Source organism: Pocillopora verrucosa, chromosome 9 (assembly GCF_036669915.1).
Source record: "Pocillopora verrucosa isolate sample1 chromosome 9, ASM3666991v2, whole genome shotgun sequence".
Lineage (NCBI taxonomy): Eukaryota > Metazoa > Cnidaria > Anthozoa > Scleractinia > Pocilloporidae > Pocillopora > Pocillopora verrucosa.
Genome location: NC_089320.1, coordinates 16,296,245 through 16,317,260, shown reverse-complemented (window position 1 = coordinate 16,317,260; position 21,016 = coordinate 16,296,245). Strand labels below are relative to the sequence as shown.

Sequence of the window (21,016 nt, the reverse complement as noted above, 5' to 3'; positions counted from 1 at the left end):
CTTTTTTTTTTTTAATTATTTACAATTACAACAAAAAAGAACAACGTAACCAACCAAAAAACGCAAACCTTGGGTGATCAACAACCCAATTTTTTAGACGAAACAAGATTGAGGCAGGCATTGGCATCTAGGTAAACAAAGGGTAGGTAGAACCACAGTTCTGAATTGCAAAAAAATAAAGCTTCAAAGTATTTCAAACCAAACACATTGCAATGGCTTCATATCATGTCCCCTTCTACAAAAAACTAAATTTTTAAATATTCTGCTGTCCCACACTTTGCTGACCATTCTATCCAAACACCATCACCCTGTAAAATATCATTAAACAAATTGCTTTATTTACATTGAACATTACAACTTGCTCTGACAAAAGAGATTAAGAGGTTGATGTCACAAAAGGCATTTGCCACCTTCCTCTTTAAACAATGCTTGTGATTTTCAGTTACTGTAATTGAGCCATAGGAGATTTCAGTCTATGGTAATTGTATCCTATGAGCATGCTCTCATAAATACTGAGGCACAAACAGCAAGGCATGTACATTAACGCCTACAAGAGTCTTGTCTTGCAGCCTTTGCTATTCAAGGTGAACTGCCAAAGACAACCTGCTCACAAGCTAAAGTGCTGTTTGCAAACTCTTTAGAGGAGCTACATTACAATTAATCCAACTTGTGAAATTTAACCTAACTTTGTAATGTTCAACATTTGCAAACTAATTTAACCTTTTAAAATAATCCTTGTTCTATTTTGGTCTATTTGGACCCTTTGTTATTTAGGTGACATTCAAAATTCTCATTCAACATTTAGGATGGAATTATTAACATCACATCAATGATCATTAAGATAATTTTTAACGGTAAGTACAAATTTTGAACATGTTGGTTGATGTCTCCATTGGCAAAAAAATATATATATTAAGCCATACAACTTGTGACACATTTCTTCACTGCATCTCTAAAAGAAAGAAAACAAGATGCAAAAAGACAGAAAGAAATAGTGTTAAGTTCTACAAGACTAGCAGCTCATAACTGGCAGAGGGCATCCCAATTTCCACAAAGCAAAAAGGAATGTGCCAATCATCAATTGGCCTCCTGCCAATCGACAATGTACCCCAAAAGTTTGGTGATGTCAATTGAAACTCCCTGGGTGAAGAGTGGCCTAAGAATTGTGATGACCTCCAGCCTGGTATTGAACACAGACCTCTCCATCTAACTTTCAGCATTCAAACTGTTTTGCATTATTTGAAGGCTTACTTAGTTAAAATCCGTATGCAACTTTTGATAGATTGCTAGATTCTCCTGAAAATAATGAATAATTTTGGTGTAGCATCTGCTTCTCCCTCTGTCTCAGAAGGGAATACATGACAATTATTGTCATGTATTCCCTTCTGAGACAGAGGGAGAAGCAGATGCTACACCAAAAGTCTCTGAGAGCTTCATCCCATGCAACTTTTCATTTGATAATTTTTAATGTGTACCTGTCTAACACAAATGCAGATATTCCTGGGTTCACTATGGAAACAACCATTAGTTCAATCACTAAGGACTACACTACCCTAAAACAATAAAATCACTGTTCTAATGACCATGAACACAAGACTTGGAAGAGTTGAATTCTCACCTTGCAAATGGAATGTAGGATAGGCAGTACCTGCAAAAACACAATTATGATAATTATGTATATATTCAAATAGCACGAGAAATTATTTTTGATAAAAGCAGCTATTCAAAATTTACATACCATGTCATGGCTAAATACTGAAGAATACAGAAAACCAAGGCCAGTCCCTTGTTTTTCCACTAAAATATAGAATAAGTTCAACAACAATATGTTATAATCCTGCAGTCAGTAACTCAGTTAAGAGGTAAAATTATTAGTGTTATAACTTCATCCAACTAAAAGCTTTCACATGGGGTACAAAAGGTTACTGTGAAAGTTTTTTGGCGAGCCCTACCCTTGCACAATGCTATAAACTATAAAGGTTAAGTCTGTACTTGAGCCTATTGCACAACCCGACTGGAGCTAATCCAGGTTTCCAAGTAACATGAAGTGACTAGGAGTATTAAAACTCCCCCCTCCATCGCAAGTTTACCCTTCAGCCTTTTATTAGGCATCCCCAACAGTTTGCCAATGCCCATTTATATTCCTGGGTGGAGAAAGGCATTGTGAGGATTAAGTGTTTTCCCCAAGAACATGTCATACTGACCCAGCCAGGTCTTGCACCTAGACCTCTCTACCCAGAGTCCTGTACACTGACCATTAGGCTACAGCATCTCCCTATAAACTCTATATCACATCAAAACAAGACTACACTCCCAGACAAAATTAGTTGGAACACTTCACCGAAAAGTGTCAATGATGGTCTTTTATCAGGTCTCCCCATCCAATGTTGTTAATTGCCAATGTTTTTATGCCATCTTGCAGAATGACATTGAGAGGGACTGAGGAAGCAGTTGAGGTAAGAACCAATGTACTTGAGATTGTAACATTAAAAAATACCTCAATACTCATTGTACTACAAATTTAATGGTCTGGCAGCCTTCTAAAACTCATTAAGTAGTGTCAAATCAGTTAATTAATAGGTCTTTGTAATTCATGTACATCTTAGAAACCAAGTGAAATCTTACCCAGAGTGCTGCACACAAAGTAAGAATCAGACAGGTCTAGATAAAAAATGAATCAAATTAACAGTTAATTAACAATGTCACAAAGTTAAACATGGGAATCTTTGCCTTATTTGCCAAATTATGCTCATGTCATCTGCTGCATTGAATTGTTCCTTTTAGACAGTCATACTGTGAAAGCCTCAATAATTATTTGTCATTGTGTGTCATTCTTTTCAAGCAAACTATCCACAATATGTTAATCATTTAATGTTGTGAATGAATCATATGTGGTGTGCCAGACTAATCATTGAGAGGAGTCTGATCTAAGTTATAAACCAGCATTCAGAACAGGAAACCAAAGAAACAAACAGTTAAATCTAACTTTAACAAAGAATGTTAAATGACCAATCACACCTGATATGCACTTTTTCTCTCTAACTTGTAACCAAAGACCCAACAAAAAAACTAATAAATAAGTTTTCACAAATGGAATAGGTGACATTTGCTCAATAAATGTATCTTCACTTGATTCCTGGAATGACTTCTGCACTGGTTTTTGAAACATCAGTCACTTTAACCAACAATGTTCTTTTTCCCTATCACCCTTACCATTATAATTATGCCAAACTTTTCATATAGCAACACTTAATTTATTCTTAAAACTGACTGACAAATTCAAAGATTGGAAGCCAATGACCATGAAAATACATTGTTCATCCAAGAGACACAAACAATCGTACTTCATCATGTAAATCTCAGTATGAATGAAATTAAAAGATATCAGGGATATCTGGTCTTAATTTAACTAGAAAGTAGTCTGTACATAATATAACAATAACTCAAAGTAAGTGGAGGATGTGTACATCTTACCAGCATTACAATGGTAGCAATCAGACGCTTTTCTTTAAACATATTTCGCAGCTGTTTCAAAGGACCCATAAGAAAGCATGTACTGCAAAGGAAGTCAACATCAGTTGTATAACAATCTTGCTGTATTTCCACACAGAATATAGGAAAATTTAGCACCTAAGTGAGAGTATAGCCTTATATAGCTCAATTACTAACAAAGGAAAGGAAACTAAGATATCAAATATTATCTTTTATACTATATTTTAATCAATTCAAGCATTGATTTTATCTACACTGCAATTCAATAAGTGAAATATCAAACTGTGGCTGGACTTGACCAAGTTGTGTGTTACTAACCTTGCAAGAGCTGTTACATTACCCAGTGAGTAGAAAACAGCAAATAATTTTATATCTCTCCATAACAAAATCATTCCCTGGAAAAAAACATATTCGATTGAAGTTAACCCTTAAACTCCAAGAATTTATTAAACATGTAACTTCTCCCTATAATATCCATAAATTATCAAACAAAAAGGAAATGAGAATACTCAAACTTTTCAGGCAAAAGTTGTTATCTTGATCTAACACCATATTCTCGTTACTACTTTACCAGGAAATGTCTTACAGCTAGAGGGGAGAATTAACATCAGATCTTGGAAGTTGAAGGGTTAAAACAGCCAGGATATTCTTTACAATTTCTAAAGAAGATGTGAAAAATATTTTGTAAACATGGTAAGACCATCCTTCCTTTCAGTTTATTTTATTAGAGGTAGGTTGACACCATTTTTAAACCATACAGTAGGGGGTGCTGTGCTTGATAAAACCCTTGCTTTAGATGTGAGCACTTGATCATCATAATCTGGTGAGTTAAATGTTAAGCTCAGCTCCTAAATCCAACACAAGGCCAGAACTCAGAGATAGCTTGATCTTCTTCCACCACAAGAGCTGTATATTGATAATATTTTAAATCTAACATTCAGCAAATTCAAAACTTACCAGAAAGGAGAAAGACACACCAATAATAAAACATATGATAAATCCTTTGATCCTTGTGGACCAGCTCAGTGTGGTTGCATCAGAAATCTGAGAGGAAATCAATCAATATCCCAAACTGACTTTAACTCAATGCAGCCTACAAACATACTGAAAGGAAGGGGCTTTAGATTTCTTAAATAACATTATCCTTAATAATAATTGTGCTTCTTTCTTTTCCATCATTATAAACCAATAGGGCCAGTTATTTACACAAGGTCTAACCCACACCATGGTTTTTACATAGTCAGTGGGGCCTCAGGCTTTCTCTATAAGAGGGTTGATTTAACTCTTTAACTCCCATGAGTGACCAAGACAGAATTTCTCCTTACTATATCTATACAATATCATACAGACATGTGATGAGAATAAAGTAAACTGTCAATTATGGGATTACTAATTGATCCAATACCAAATTCTCCAAACTAAAACTTTTGGCTATGTCAACGTATCTTTGGTTTTGTCTTTAATTCTGCCGTAGTGTGAGTTTGTTCAAGGATATTTTACGTTTGCTAAACGGTGTTTTAAACTCAAAACAAAAAACATGCTCTTTCTTTAAGCTGGTTATGAATATGCAAGTTCTCGGGGGCTGTATTGTTTTGATGAAACAAAAGGCTTCTTTTGTTTCGGCTTCATTCAATGAAAGCCGCTACGAAATTCAAGGTTTTTTTGCATACGTTATTTCTCGAAAACGAAGCGCAAACCAGCGAAAAAAAAACCAAAACAGTGTATATCGAGTAAAACTAAGTCCACATGCCAAAATTCAACTACTTCTGAACACTTTCAAAAATGGCCGAAAAATCAAGGGGTCGTTCTTGCTCTGAGCCTTTCAATTGTTTGACAGACAGTTAGGAGAATTACTAACGTGATCTTGGGAATCAAAGGGTTAATTGAATAAATGTCCTTCCACTGCTAGCTTTAGGCTAGCTTTTTTCCAGCTAAATGGAGGATTACTTAGGACAGGGTTTTGTTAAACAACAGCATAACTTTGTTTAAATAACAAGCCCATCAAGTTTCACTTAATTTCATTTGTACATCAGGAGCAGGGATGGGACATGGCCATAAGCAGGCTCTATAAGTTTGTATGTCACTATAAGGAGTGGGTTTTTAAATACCTATGTCTCTAACAGAGTACAGAAATCCAAGAATTTTGGTCCACAGTAAGATATGATTTTCAGCGCAACACAAGTTTTTCAACTCCTTAAAGTAATACTAAATATTTAGCCCATCCTTACAAAATCATTGACTTGTACAGCAAGTGTGTGATGAAGAGACAAACCTATCAGCTAGAAGGTATTATGTTAATAAACCAATAAATTCTCTAAACTATTTAACACATAGAGGATATCATATGGCCACACAGAGATACAGAATTTCTCTTTGAGTGTTGAAAAATATTTCTCAAGTGAGCTAAGAGAACAAGTGAAATATTTTTCAACACAAGAAGAGAATCTTCATATCTCTAAGCGGCTATGTAATATTCTATCTATCATATAAGCACCAATGAAATAATAAATCAAAGGCATTGCATCAAAAGGCATTTTTATATGGAACCAAATTACAACAGTGATCTTTTCACATGTGAAGATAACATGTTATCTATATGTGTGGAGATATCATGTTTTTGCACAAAAGCTCACTCTGTATTTTATTGACATTCATATAATACAGAAATGGATTGCATCTAAGGTGGAGAAAAAATAATTCTGATTTTTGGAGTTAATTAGTGACCAGGACAATAACTATGCTGAAAATGAGATCTTATTTTTTTAGACTAGAGAGGCAACCCTTTTCATTCAACCAACTAACATTGACCTGTTAATATCCAAGATCAATAGATTATACCCATGATTAGTATTAGGGATCAACCCTGATGTAAGATTTGTTACTTTCATATGTGAAGTAGAACACGGAAAGCAGATAATTCAAAATGGAAGGGCCTGAGAAAAAAAGGATGACTAACTAATGAAAATCAGAAATATACCATAATAATGATAATAATAATTTATTTCTATAGCGCATTTTCCTAACGCCCAAATGCGCTTTACAGTGTCAAATTATCATAACCTATAATTAAAAAAAAATTTAAAGTCTAAAAATATGCTTGTCAAAAAAGATAGGTCTTAAGCTTAGCTTTAAAAATAGAGACAGATGCGCTGCTTTTAATCTCAAATGGAACCGAGTTCCAGAGGTAAGGCACGCACACTGAGAAAGCCCTCAGGCCAGTCAATTTGAGCTTATGTGTTGGTTGCTCCAGTAGAAGTTGGTCAGCAGACCTGAGAGCTTGCCTAGGAACATAAGGACTAGTGAGCTCAGTCAAGTACGTTGAAGCCGCACCATGGAGTACTTCTGGTATTCTAACACAAAGCATAAGCTTCAAGATAAACTACTTTTTAGCCATTGTTTTCTTTTACTAAGAAACTGCATGCACAATGAGCATGGGGCTATACGGAAATAATGCTGAAAATCTTCACGGGCTCTTAGATATACAAAGGTAGATCAAACCCCAAAGAGAGAAACACAACTATCCACAAGCAAAAAATGCATCTACACCACAAATTACAAAATTAGTTTACATATACATCATGGTTCACCCCTTCAACATGTTAAAAACAACATAGGAAAGGTAAGAAACGAAATGCGAGATCAGATGCAAAGAGGAAGGGGATCCAAACAATGTCTTCACAACAGATTTGATTGTTCTTGTTTCTGTCAAAAAATTCGAGGTTGACTACCTTTTAACACCTTCTTTAGTGAATTTCTAAAGACAGTTGTGAGCATTTTTCGTTTTCTCATAGGCTTGATTACAATTAACGCAAAGTGTCGGTACTAAAATTACGGTGTTCAACCACGACACAACGGTTTCTTTTTTAACCTAATATACATGTGATGTGTTTCTGGCATGAAAAGGCTGTCTCTCGTGGCCCAAAAAAATCATTCAGGAAAACGATATAGGTAGCATCACTTTGTGTTACCTCTGTTATCAATGAATCGTCTTGAGTGTCTTTTCCCGTGATTGTATCCCGAATTTTCTGTAAGGTAGCGGGCGCCATCTTACTTAAATTACCCAGCATTCATAGGGTTACGAATTTGAAAATAAACATGTCTTGACGTCAACAAGAATTAAGACCACTTTACATCACATTTCTTTGAGTTATTTTGAAACTGAAAAACTTGATAACTGACAAATTTTTGCTAATAGATATTTTAAATCATTCATTAACTTACAAATCATTCTCATTCTCCTTCTGTGGAAAAAACGTTTTCCCAATGTAGAATTAGCCATGAAAAAAAACAAATTTTACTCAGCAATGTATCAAACTCCGTCTTTTCGCACTTTCCTCTCAATTTAAAAAAATATGAGATCGAAAACAGATAACTGTGCTTTTCTTTCAGTTTGTCACGTCACGCAATTAGAAAATCAGTGCGTGACCGTCTACCTAACCTGGTTAGGAGCGCCAGCATTATCTTTGTTAATAGTACAGCGGTACCACAAATAAATATAAAGGGCTAAGGCGTTCTGAACGCTACTTCCCATATGATTGGTACTGTTGAATTATTCCTTTTACGATGCAGACAAGAGCTGTCGTGGTAAGAAAGGACGAAAATGGTCAAAGGGTTTATGAACTACGCGAATCGGTGAGATCTGCAGGAGAAAATTGACATTGCTATTCATATGTTATGTTTTGAGACCGGAGTCGTTCGACTGAATCAGAACTTCAGATGTCTAAGATCTGAAGTGATTTGTGCATTTTCATTGGTTCTTACTCATGATCTACTGCAGAACAGACGCACAGATTACGTCACCATCATCACAGTATTTCCCTTTGTATTCTAAAAAAAAATTCCATGGTGCTGTGTTCGGCAATAGATCAGAGGATACGTCAAATTGAAATGAGTCAGAACATCAGTAACATACTCTGCTGGATCTTGTAGGCCACTTTTTTCACACCAACTTGGAGTCTGTTTGTTTTAAAAAATATGTTTTATTTATTTTTTAGTTTGAGTGCCCAACACTAGATGAAAACAGCGTTGCAGTAAAGGTCAAAGCTTGCGGCTTGTCTCCACACCATAACAAGGTGCAAAACTTTGAATAACACTTGCTAAATAGCTAATTAATTTCTTCTGTACAGGGGTGCTTCATATTCCGATTGTTAAGGCTGATGACATGAGTGTGTTTCTTTCTGTTGCAGATTTTAGAGGAATTTAACTTGATAAGCAAGAAGGAACAGCCATTTGGAAAAGAAATATCAGGAGTTGTTACAAATGGTATACATTGCCAAACTTAAAATAAGCACGATATTTAAATTATCAAAATTCAGTTTAAGAAAAGGGCCATACATGGAAAGAGGTTATGTCAAAGTAAATTTTTTTTACTTTGGACTCAATTTTTTCCTTTTATGAGGTACTTCAATAAATCCATTATTCATAAGATGGTACACAAAGACACAGTTGTTTCATCAAACATTGATAAACATTCTGAACATTTAATATGTTAAATTTTATATTTAAGTCCATGTTTAATCATTTATTTTCTTTCAGTTGGATCAGCAGTCACAAGAGTCAGCATTGGAGATGAAGTGGCTGGTGAGTTTTTCTTTGTTCTAATAATCATGTTGCTATGTGAATAACTTATTAAGGGGAGTTCAAAAATAGTTAAAATTTCAGGCATTCAGAAATTCAGAAAGGTGGAAGGAATCAGATAAGAAGTGATCTCTTAGAAAAAAAATTGGTGTCACTGTGCAAAAACAGTGTACAGTATCCAAAATTTATTTGTCTTGTTTCTTATTCCACACATGGGCTTAATATACAACAAAGCATGGATATTTTGATGACTTACAGCATAAGAATGGGTGTTAACATTGTATTTCTTATAGTATAGTGTTCGCAATGCATCAGCAATGATAGAATTGTCTTGCAACTACACAAAATTCCTCAGAAATGAAGACTATTCTCCTGTTAATTTACAGAATTTTCCTTCTACCACATTCCTTTGTACAGATCCTTGCATTGAATGCTGTAACTGAGTGATGATTATAGTAGCTGCAGTAGTGGGTTGGTTTTGATTATAAATAAACTACTATTATGTACTCCACATTACCAGGCCTGCTTCCATTAGATTCAGCTTCAGCAGGATGTGCAAACTTTTGCATCTTATCACAGTATGATGTCGGTGAGTATTTGGGAAATAATTGCATACTGCAATATACAAACTCAGAGCTCTATGCAAAACTTGGTTAGTTACGGTAAAAGTTAAAAAAATCATGAACGCCATAAATATTTACGGAATGTTACTATGTTCTTGAGGAGAAGCCAATAAGAAGTGAGAAAAGTAAACCACAAACATCAATATTAAGCAGTTTGTAGTATTAAGGTTTACTCCAATGTCCCAGGCCAGGTTGTCCAAAGCTGGGTTAAGTTAATCCAGGCTTAGTGTGAAATATGATTTCGGATCTGAAAGCTTTAGAAAAAATTCAGTCAAATTTCTTTTTGTCTGGAATATGACTATTTGATGCTCTAAAAAGAACACAGAAAACTATTCCAAAATGGCTTTTGAATAAAGGAATAAGGAGACCCAGATTACAATTTAACCTTGAGCTAGTGCTAATTGGCCCTCTAACAACTGGACCCTGAACTTTACTGTGATTGGACAGTACACAGTTGATCTGGTAGAATAAAATCCAAATTTTTATAGTTTCCTTAGTCTCACATCAACAATTTCACCACCTGGAGTGACCAAAATGGAATTTCTCCTTGAATTTCAATATATTTTCAAGCAGAAAGAAGTCAAGGAGAAGTAAAAACATTAATTAGGAGATATGATTTCATTTAACACAAACCCTCAAAGCTAAAACTAATTTTAAGATATGTATGAATACTGCTTGGAAATCAGTATTTAGATATCAAGCGTAATTTGGTTAAATAATCTCAGTTTTTAAGTCAGTGCCATGTTTTGACAAAATTACAGTGCAAAGGCAGTGAATCCTATAATATTAACTTGCAAAATTTTTGTGTTGATCTATTCAAAAATGTATTTGTACTAATGGCATGTATAAATTCTTGATTTTTACCATCTTTCATTCTCTCTGGCTTAAATTAATGAAATTATTGTAACTAATAAAAAATGTCTATACGCCACATGAAATTTATGTTCAGCCCAAAAACCAGAGAAAGTGGATCACATAGATGCAGCAGGTTGCATTGGTGATGTTGTTAGAGCTTACACTGCATTATACTACCAAGCCAGAGTATGTGGAGGAGAGACAATACTGATATTCAACGGGGCCTCAGTGAGTATTTTATACAAAGGAGTTGTTTTTAAAGTCACTGTTTTGGTTTTATTGCCATTATTCTTGACATTCAGGCACAGTTTAAGAAATATTTTATATGACAATTATTTGCCAAAGGAACAGTCAAGGTTTTCAAGTGATTTGCATGACAAAAATACATTTTAATCCAACATTAATCAAAATCAAAAATACATTTTAATCCAACATTAATCAAAATCAAAAATACAGTTTGATTACCAGGCTCACAGTATGATGGTCATGATATGAATTTCTTTATTTCAGGCCAGTGGTGTTATGGCTATCCAACTTGCCCATATTTGGGGGGCCAAGGTATGGTTGACATAAGACAATTCAGAGTTCTTTTTAATCCTTTTGCAATCTGAGAGCTGACAACGTCAATTTTTAACAAAAAGTAATATTCACTTGTTGACTGAGTGGGAGGGCTGGACAGGAAACTTTTAGTTTGAGGTCATAGAGTATAAACTGAGCACAGTGATGTCCACGCATTATAATCAAGGGTGTTCAAAACATTTTCTGGTCCAGCCCTCCCACTCAGTCAATAAGTAATTTATCATATATCTCCTGCTCTTTCTTTTTTTTTTCCTTTCTTCTTGCCTCTCACATCTTTCAGGGTGAAATGGCCTTTTGTACAGCTATTGGGTGCAGCCCTTACAAGAGGGATTTTGTCTTGTTTTTCCAGCTAGAGTGTTGGTGGGCCATACATTCATATGATAATAGTTGTATTCTCCTCAACATTAATGACAGGTTCTTGCAACAGCATCATCAGAAGAAGAAGTTATTTACCTGCAGAGTCTTCAACCACCACTTGGTAAGGGCATTACTCCACTATTGGGCTAACCATTTGTAATAAAAGGGAAAGTGATATCTGATGGAACGAAAGTCCCCAAGGTTGTGGGCATGTCAAGTGAATTAACAGTCCTGATACATGGCTAACAATATCCCTGCTTCATCCTGTGTCATACATGGATAACAAGATATTTCGAACCATTTCATTCCTTCCCTTCTTTTTTAGGTCACCATCCTGAAAGTAAAAGAGAGTTAGTGTTGAGCTGTCATGTTTTTTAAAACATATGTCCTGAGACATATATCTTAAGAACCATCACTGACAGATGCATTTTTTTATGTAACAAAAATGTAGAGAACAGTAAGGAGGCTTTCTATTCTTGTGGAGGGTTAACACAATCTCTATGTCTTCTTGTAGCAAATGTAATAGACTTGAGGAAAACAAAGAAGTCATTAGTAGATATTTGTATGGATGAAACTGGTGGACTTGGTGTGGATTGTGTGATTGATAATGGAGGTAAGAGAAAATCACACAAACTCTTGTTGAGAGGGTCAGCCTTAACCCTTTGCAGGAGTTTAGTTTTGGTTTTGAGTGGCCACTTTTCATATTGACCATTGATGTAATGGGATGCTGGGATTTATTTGTTGTTCTCGCTGTCCAGCAAAATTGTAGATCACTGCACACACTTCAGGTTATTTTTATATGGTACCATTCTGTTAGAACTTAATGAGTTTGAATTAAAATGGTGTCTTCCTTTTGATTGTCATTCCCTACTGGTACATTCATATTAGTTTAAAAAAAAATTATAGCAGATCTGAAACAAAATTAAATGAACTGTTTAATTTTTAAAATGAACCAATCAAATCTCCTATTGAACAGTTCTTCGTCAAGATGATGATGTTATAATTAAGGGAACAGGCATTGGTCTACCTGGCCAAAATTCAGTGCCATCCAAACATGATGTGATCTCCTGTCTTGGAGTGGCTGGAAGATGGATCACTTCTCATCAAGATCTTCAGGTAAGAATCCTCTAAGGACAATTTTACATTTGTTGCACATTTTTCTTTTCTGTGATCAGCTGCTGTGATTACTTTGGTTTTAATTTTATGATATGCAATCAAAAGGTGCACTTTATTCAAGAGTTTCAGAATTCTCAAACTTTCTTAGCATACTTACTACAATAGACAAGATGAAGTGTAATCTAATTTTTATTTTCCATGTGATCACTAATTGTGAAATACTACTAACCCTTCTCTTACATCCAGTTGGACCCTCCTGATTCTCAGATGCTTTACCTCAAAGGAGCTGCAATCAGTTTTCTCTTTGAACATTCATGGACTTTATCAAAAGGTAGGGATTTATGGAGGACAGTAAATTGCGTGGATGTTCACCTTATTTCAGTCAAACCTGCTTTCATCAGTTGACAATCACTATCGGGAAATGGTTAAGTGATTGCTGAAAAAAGGTTCCCTGGTGCCTTTGATTTACGTTTTGAGTCTGTCCTTTCCTTAGGTCAACAAGGAAGATACCTACGTATCCTTTGCACCCTAACATCAGTATGCATATTCTCTCAACTGTTCTCTTTACATTTCATCAGGTGCTAACATGGAGAATTTGTTTAACGATCAAGAACTTCTTTAGTTAGTGATCGTTTCCTTTATTCTCGTGTGCTTTGTGTTTTATTTAGGGGTGATATTGTAAGGAGAAATTAGATACTAGTCATTCGAAGAAGTTGAAGAGGATGAAACCCACAAGGGGCCTTCTGAGAACCGTTGACTTTCTCACTGTCCTTTTTCTAATCCTTAACATCTGACCTTCGACTGATATCATGAAGTGAAGAAAATATGACCTATGTCTCCCTACAAATAGTGATGTTGCGGTTTAGCCTTCTTTTTCTCGTCGCCGCCTTATTTTGTTCGTGTCTCTTCTGTTTTTTTGTGTTTTTTTTTGGTCCAACGTATCAGAGAGACGTTATTACTCGTTTTGACCGAAATTTGCCCGTTTTCTCTTAACTTGTGTGAAGACATCCTCCAAGACATAATGGATAAACTGTCTAACTCAGTGATAAGGTAAGAACAGAAGACTTCTTCCATCAATAGTTTCAAGGGATCAAACAAACTTTACGCGAATCTAAGTTTAAGGGAAGGGGAAAAAGAGGAAAAGAATTATAGAGGAGATAAATGGAGACGGGGAAGATGAACGTTTGAGCCTGACTTTTTTTTAGCATACAACGGTAGATTAATGGTGTGAAATGCGGGAACTAGATAACATGGCTGTAATGACTCCAAGATCGGTCTCAGAGATCTGGTTCTCTCTTTTGATGTCGAAATGCACTCAGGGCGATGTAAACTTCTGGTACGTGAACAGTGCCACAGAGGAAGTGTTACATTTGAGTAAGGGTCGGTTGGGGAAGAGTGCGCAAAGACCAAAGTTCTGCAGCTCTTTTGCTCATAGTGGCAGTTTTTCTAAGATCGTGATTTGAACGACGATTAGACTCAGACGTTTATAACTTAACATACTAGACAATCTATATTAATGTTTTCTTCTTTAGACCGGTCATTCACCATACTGTGTCTCTGGAAGATGCCTGTGAAACCCTGCGGCAACTACCTCAGCACACTGTTGGCAAAATTGTTGTTAGCTTGTAAATATAACAATTCGAGTCTAGAAATAAAGAATTCTATTTTACGTGACACTTCTTCTTTTCCATCTTTGTTTCGGCCGATATAGACTTGTTGACTCGTTTTCATGCAGTCGTTCTTAAGAAGGATATGATGACACTGTATTGTATCGTTTTGTTGCTTATTTGTTTGGGAGTTTATGATGAATAGCTCCCATTTCAGTATACACCGCAATGTTCATGGCATCGCCAATCCTCAATGCCGTTTGTCTTTTGATAGTGGAAATTATAGATAAGGACCATCCACAGCTAATAAGCGCCACACATCATATGCATTGAAGTCGAGCTTTGTGTGCTTGACGACGAACTTCAAGCTCTCTTAGGCCCAGGTCCCTTGATTTTCCTAAAAGTGAGTTCCCTGAGAACGAGGCTGTGCGTAAGCTTTGTTTTGACGAAGCAGAAAGTCTTTTAGTTTCACCTAGAAGGATGTTTTACAGTTTTGGCCTCAGTTAAACAGGCATTACATGTACCTGTCAAACCACGGTAGGATATGTTTTACATGTTCATCAGGTTATAGTTCTTTGGTCCACATTGTCGGAGTTTTAAGGTCCAGTTGACAGCTTTTATTCAAATACTCGACGGTAACCTTCATACTACTGAGCTCTAGTATGAGCATCACTTTTGACATGAAAACAAAACTGTCATCTTCATCTTTAGATCATTTTGCCATAGTATTCCTTATTCCTTCCTTAAATTGTTCTGAGACGTTTCCACTGATGCTTTCACTTAACATGTAATTCGAGAAGAATATTACCATGACGGATTTTCGGTTTCCACAACTTCCGTTATGTATACCTTTAAAGGCAACAGATAAAGGCAAAAACGAATTTTCTTTATTTCTGGATATCATAGCATCAAGAAGTTTTGTAGGAACGATCTCCATCATGACGTGAAAAGACCGCTTCAATCTATATGGCTTCGTTTCGTGTTTTAATTAAGGGATGAATTATTTATGACCGACTCTTGACAACAAGGAAGCAATAAACATGAAAATTTTGTCATAATTGGTGGAATACGCAGAGAATATAATGGAACATATTTTCTTCAACCCCCGATGACCAACATTTATTTTTCATTTCAAATTGAGAATCTGACTGTATTTTTTTATTCCTAAGAGCAGTCGTAATTATTCCCATACAAACTCTTATAATTTCGCCATAACTCTCTGACTATCTCACAGCTGGAGCTTGGGCTGGCTGTGAACTAACATGGCAGCTCGATGCGACCGCGCGATTATTATGTAAAACGTGTATTAAAAGAGTATAACAAAATACAACTTTTATCGAATGATCTCTAGAGTTTCTAGTAACCATACCCACGATATTCATTGGCCCTCTACGCCTGAAAAAGAGGTAAACAAAAAGGAAACACCGAGAGAAAGATTGCGAAATGGCAACAGAATCGACAACAGATTCAAAATATCGATCTTAATGAAATGTTATTTTATGGCGTAATGTTTTGGGAATAAGAAAAAAAGAAAGGCTTTCTAATAAGGTTTATCGCGTTTCCTTCGGTAAATTTTTTGAAAAATTTGCTCAGTCATAACCACATACAGTTCCTATCAAATAGCCTATTTTGTTAAAATCTGCCAGAGCTAATTGAATACATTAAGAAAAATGACAAATTAGAGAATATTATAAAACTGTCAAAGTGTTGTATAATATGACAAAGAATGAAGACATAGCACCATGGGAAAGTAAAGATATTGAGGTATCTAGGCCAAAAATTGGAATACCTCTGCCTGTCATTCGAAGTAATGTTGTCATGGTGACGACTCAAGTCTAAAACTTGATACCCATAGCAGAAGGCGTATTATATCGTCAGCCGAACTAGTAAATATCTTGAGGGAAAACTTTGAGAAAAAGTAACTAGGTTTCCTCTCGTAACTCTCGCTCTGAAGGGAGGTTAACAATACCAGATATAGAGACCTTTTACAATTGCCCCTGGCTAAAAACCATCTAAATATCAAGGTTCCCTTCGCTACAAAGGTGCAAAGGCTTGGAATGCTCTGACTAGCAAACTACGAAACATAACTTCTCTACATAACTTCTCAAACTCCATTTCAGTTATTGATGTAATGTACTTTTTAATGTAACATTGTACATTTTATTATTGTCTATCTTATGTGTAAATTGTAATTTGTGTTGTCGGCTCCTTTTGTATTTTATATTTCTATGTACACTTTGTTTTACTCAGTATGTCCTAATCAGACCCCTATTTAAACCAGCTTGAAGCTGAACTGGGCCAGCCTGCATAAATATCGCTAATAAACAACGAAGCTACACTAAGTCAATGATTGGCTTTTTAAAATATGCTTCCGTACTAGAGCTTTTCCTGGGACCATGAAAAATTTAATAAAATTTCCCGAGACTTTGCACTTTCCTTACATTTTTCTCTTTCAGGTAGTCACACTGAAATTAATCAATCGCTCTGACGAAGGGCTAAAGCTCGAAACGTCAGCTTTTTTACCCTTTACGGTGGCTAATTTACGTTTTCAACCCAGTTGTTAACACTAAATTACCTGCTATACCCTCCCACCGACGCAGCACTACAGTTTCTTTAGAAACTTACCCCTTTAGTCACACTGAGAGTTTTTAGTATTGTTATATACGAGACTTATTACAGGAATATAACCAAACTTCTATTGATTCTATTTCCGGACACTTTGACCTATGAGAAAAATGTTTAATTTTTAAAAGTTCTTTGAGAAGTTTCAAAACCTAGCTACGTTCCAAAGGTTCAATCTTTCCCTTGTTTAAGGATCATGATGAAAAAGCCCAGAAACGCAATTGCTTCGAACCTTAAATCCGTCTGAAATTTGAGGGTCGAAAGTAATTCGGCTTGGACCAGTTTTGCTCTAATTCGCCCCATGATTGGTCGAGAAAACACGCAGGGTGCCTGTGTACGCCTATAGATTCCAGCTGAGATATTTTTCCTTTCCCTGGTGTGGTGGCAGTTGTGGTTACTTGACTTTGGTATAACATGGACCCTCGATGAAATTTGAACGCGTTCTATCATGTTCAGTTTTTTCTGTCCGTTAGGTTCGACTTATGTAAGTATGCCGAGCGGGTTTCTTGATTTCCCAAGCATATTGAATGTTTTTCATTAGGTTTCGTATTATAATCCATCCATTGTTTAAATCCTGTTTTTGTCTTTTTGTTTTATTTTCAGGTGCACCTAAATTGTCTTCAAACGTTCTCTTACTTTGAATAACGGTAATTATCAAGTCATGCCCACATTAGGAACGTTTCAGTTACTGGTTCACTTACTTTCAATCGCCTAAACAATGACTACTCAGGATAGTCTTTCCTGTGAAGTTTTTCTAGTAGAATTAGTCGAGGATGTTCCTGAAGCTTACACCGATGAAGTTCAGACTCGAGAACCAGTTACTGGAGGAATTGTCCATGGGAAATTTAAGTCACATCATAGGAAACATGCAGCAAAAGCAACAGATCAGGATCAAGAGATGAGACGATCCCAGAGTGTTCTATCTATTAAGGCTTCAGGTTTTCCCATAATCCAGAATGGTTCTAACAACACACTGTGTCATGTGCAGACTTGTAAATGTCGTAACAAGAGTTGTCTCACTTCTTCTGATGAAGAAAACGACTCAGTCATAAAACCCCTGGACATAGAAGAAGACAGTCAAGGCATCCAAGTCGACTTAATATTGGTTCAACTCAGCTCTGTCCATTCTCCAATGCCAGTCATTCCAAAGCGCGGATGGATGAGTACTTTCCCTTATATCTTACTCATATCAAAGCTACACGATCTACAAGGTAACGGGATGTTTGAGGCACATGAACGAATAATACAAGAACAGTTGGCAAGAAGGTCGCCTGAAGATGTTGACATGAAAGCAATTTTAGAGATTGAGCGCGCAAAGGCCTTTTATTTCCAGAATAATCTTAAAGGTACCAAAACAATACTAAAATCTGTACTTAAACGGGAACTGCAGATGAAAAACCCGGGAATTCTGACGGGACGAGCCTTGAATCTTTTGACGGCGGTGTACAAGCGTCAGAGAAAATTTGGAAATGCTATGAGATGCGTGGAAAAGGCACAAAAAGCTCTTGAACTTCAGGATTCTCACGACGATAAAGGAGAACTGTTTTACAGTCGTGGCGCACTACTTGACTCTTTACCTGCACCGAACAGTGCTCGGGACACCCGAAAAACTGAAGTGTACAAGTCTTATCAGCGGGCATGTCAGTACACTGTAAACAACAGAGAATACATCAGCATCAAAATGGCAGCTCTGTGCCTAAAGCCTTGCTCCAAGGTAGCGAACAACAACACCGACATCTGCAAAGAGGACGTTATGAAAGCAAAAAGGCACCTTGATTTAACTGAATCTAGAACGGCTGATGGTAACATGGGATTAGGGACAAGAATAAAGCATCTTCTTTTGCGATCTGATCAGCACTACTTTGAACAAAACATTGCTATGGCTCTCGAGAAGGCTGAAGAAGCGATGGGGCTCATCCTCGCAAATGGGTTTGAGCTGGAACTTGATTCTGCCGAGAAGCGCATTAGGCGCTTGTCTTATATGCAGGAGCTAGAAAAAGGGGAATGGCTCAGCAGTGAATCGTGTTCAAGCAGTGAAGATCAAACTGATAGCGAAGCCGACAGCTCATCTCTTGAGTAATGAACACAATGTCGAGATCACTACTTAAAGAGTGCGGGAATTTTGATTAAAATATTGGCCATTTTACGGTTAATATCTTAGTTTCCGGTACGGTCAACAGAAATGTTAAAAATTAATTTTTAATTGTTCTAAAACACATTTACTCGCTTGTGTTTACCATTAGGGTGAAGGAACAAGGGTAATTCCAGATCGAGCTGCTGTTGAGTTGATATAGAATAATTTCCAGTTATCCCACAATGGCCACAATTCACAAGCCAAGACACAGAACAGTCTAAGTTTTGACACTTTCAAAATAGTCCGGAAGCCAAGACCTCAAAATGAGGGTTTTGTACAATGATCGGGTCAGAAAAGGTTTGATAGCGGATTTTTATAGAATAAGACCTGCTGATCAATGTCATTTAGTTTGTAGAGTTGAATTGTGGTATAGGTTCTGTGTTAAGGGGGTGTTTTCATGCAAAACCCCCTAAATTCGCGAAAACGAGGCTCAGCCATTTAACCACTAATACTGCCTAAATGTAACGTTTATTAGTGTACGTTACATCTTTATAATACGAATCCCAATCAGAGTATGCAAAATTAGGTCACGTGACCGAACACGTGACAAGGAGAGACCAAAAATGGCCTTTAACAACTGAAATAGCAGATTTAAGCGTCTTAACTGTCACACATTTAAAGATTATCAATTGATATTCTGCTATTTGCTTACTTTACACAGTTTTAGCTAAATTCTAGCCTGTTTAGCCTGAAACAACGAAATAGTTACCATTTTTGTTCCATTTACTAGTCGACATGAAAGCGAGGCTCAATAAGGTAACTATTGTGTATGGCTGTATCATAGGTTGTTAAGGAAGAAAAACTTCTGATATCGATAATTACCTTTTAATGATATAAGGCACAGTCATACTCAAACAATACAAAGTAATGTGACATGACTGTACACGTGACATCCGAGAGGCCGAAAAAAAGTCCATTTAATTGCTTTATTTACAAATAGCCTATTAAATCTCCCTCACTTGCGTGAACGTACTACTACTACTAATAATAATAATTTATTGACTTCTAGGGCGCAAATTCTATGTATAGATATTCAAACGCGGCGTAACATAATAATTACAATAAACGAAAGATAAAATAAAAATAATAATGATATAACAATTAAATGCGATTCATGATAAATGAGAAATATAACATATAACTAATTATTACTTGAAATGTTCTATTTAAAACTTTATCAATGCTTAAATAACTATAAAAACTTTATCAATTATAAAATATTTTCTTAAAAAGAAACGTCTTAAGTTTCGATTAAAAACTATTAATAGAACTATATTCTCTTATATCCCTTGGTAAATCATTCCATAGCTTAGGTGCCGCAAACATAAATGCCCGGTCACCAATTGTTGTCTTAGACTTAAAACTAGGATAACTGAGTAAGGTCACTGGAATTCCTTAAATTATATCTTGACTCGGGCTTGCGTGTAATTAAAGAACTTAGATAAGACGGTGCTAAGCCCTTAAAAATCTTGAAAACAATCAATACGATCTTAAATTCAATTCTTAACTAAATAGGTAACCAGTGTAACTCCATCAATAAAGGAGTAATGTGACAATATTTACTTTCATTGCATTTTTACCTAGCACACGTGTTGAACACGTTGCAATTTGTTAATTTGATGTTCCGGAGCACCCCACAATAAACTATTGCAATAGTCAATTCTGCTTGAGATAAAGGCATGGACCAGAGTTTTTGTGTTCTCTTTAGAAGGGTACTTTCTTGTCCTCCTCAGATTGTATAAGTAGTAAGAGGCAGAGTTGCATGTTCTTTGTAAGTGAGTTGCCATTATGAGTTTTGCATCGAACCATGAGCCCAAGTTCATCGCAGATGACACGGGAGTAATTGCTGACTTGCTAACACGGAGACTGGAAATAGTTACTTTAGCGAGTTGCTGGGATGTACCAATGATCAGGAACTCAATCTTGTCGTCGTTCAGTTTCAATTTATCATCAACATCCAATTACGAATATCATAAATACAGCTTTCCATTCTAGCCAAAGCAACCTCTTGGTTAACACTAGCATTGGGGCAGAAGGACAAATAAAGTTGGCTG

General features: G+C 36.1%; 3 protein-coding genes across 3 annotated transcripts; 2 read left to right on the top strand and 1 right to left on the bottom strand.

Annotated features, from left to right (window-relative positions):
- Nucleotides 1-318: 318 nt before the first annotated feature.
- On the bottom strand, nucleotides 319-7,543 carry LOC131779535 (vesicle transport protein SFT2A). The gene is made up of 8 exons (XM_059096101.2): nucleotides 7,461-7,543; nucleotides 4,450-4,536; nucleotides 3,811-3,887; nucleotides 3,475-3,556; nucleotides 2,626-2,661; nucleotides 1,739-1,797; nucleotides 1,619-1,648; nucleotides 319-952 (listed from the first exon to the last, which is right to left on the bottom strand). Exons 1-8 carry the CDS (start codon nucleotides 7,536-7,538, stop codon nucleotides 913-915), a joined length of 489 nt encoding a protein of 162 aa, XP_058952084.2. The 5' UTR covers nucleotides 7,539-7,543; the 3' UTR covers nucleotides 319-912.
- Nucleotides 7,544-8,000: 457 nt separating this feature from the next.
- On the top strand, nucleotides 8,001-14,273 carry LOC131779569 (quinone oxidoreductase-like protein 1). Its single transcript, XM_059096141.2, has 14 exons — nucleotides 8,001-8,124; nucleotides 8,487-8,564; nucleotides 8,679-8,754; nucleotides 9,028-9,072; nucleotides 9,590-9,658; nucleotides 10,642-10,775; nucleotides 11,058-11,105; nucleotides 11,541-11,604; nucleotides 11,998-12,096; nucleotides 12,460-12,599; nucleotides 12,846-12,930; nucleotides 13,093-13,113; nucleotides 13,604-13,649; nucleotides 14,132-14,273. Exons 1-14 carry the CDS (start codon nucleotides 8,056-8,058, stop codon nucleotides 14,226-14,228), a joined length of 1,071 nt encoding a protein of 356 aa, XP_058952124.2. The 5' UTR covers nucleotides 8,001-8,055; the 3' UTR covers nucleotides 14,229-14,273.
- A 373-nt stretch (nucleotides 14,274-14,646) lies between these two features.
- LOC136283624 (uncharacterized) lies at nucleotides 14,647-20,601 on the top strand. Its single transcript, XM_066172765.1, has 2 exons — nucleotides 14,647-14,743; nucleotides 17,432-20,601. Exon 2 carries the CDS (start codon nucleotides 17,547-17,549, stop codon nucleotides 18,906-18,908), a length of 1,362 nt encoding a protein of 453 aa, XP_066028862.1. The 5' UTR covers nucleotides 14,647-14,743; nucleotides 17,432-17,546; the 3' UTR covers nucleotides 18,909-20,601.
- Nucleotides 20,602-21,016: the final 415 nt, after the last annotated feature.

What these genes read in the sequence shown, in the direction of transcription:
- LOC131779535 (XM_059096101.2), bottom strand. Translation starts at nt 7,538, where the DNA reads ATGGCGCCCGCTACCTTACAGAAAATTCGGGATACAATCACGGGAAAA. An exon ending in TTGCTACCATTGTAATGCTG is followed by an intron (nt 2,662 to 3,474) that starts GTAAGATGTACA and finishes TTTTTTATCTAG; the next exon opens with ACCTGTCTGATTCTTACTTT. An exon ending in CTTTGTGTGCAGCACTCTGG is followed by an intron (nt 1,798 to 2,625) that starts GTAAGATTTCAC and finishes TCTATATTTTAG; the next exon opens with TGGAAAAACAAGGGACTGGC.
- LOC131779569 (XM_059096141.2), top strand. Translation starts at nt 8,056, where the DNA reads ATGCAGACAAGAGCTGTCGTGGTAAGAAAGGACGAAAATGGTCAAAGG. An exon ending in TTTATGAACTACGCGAATCG is followed by an intron (nt 8,125 to 8,486) that starts GTGAGATCTGCA and finishes TTTATTTTTTAG; the next exon opens with TTTGAGTGCCCAACACTAGA. An exon ending in CCCATATTTGGGGGGCCAAG is followed by an intron (nt 11,106 to 11,540) that starts GTATGGTTGACA and finishes CATTAATGACAG; the next exon opens with GTTCTTGCAACAGCATCATC.
- LOC136283624 (XM_066172765.1), top strand. Translation starts at nt 17,547, where the DNA reads ATGACTACTCAGGATAGTCTTTCCTGTGAAGTTTTTCTAGTAGAATTA.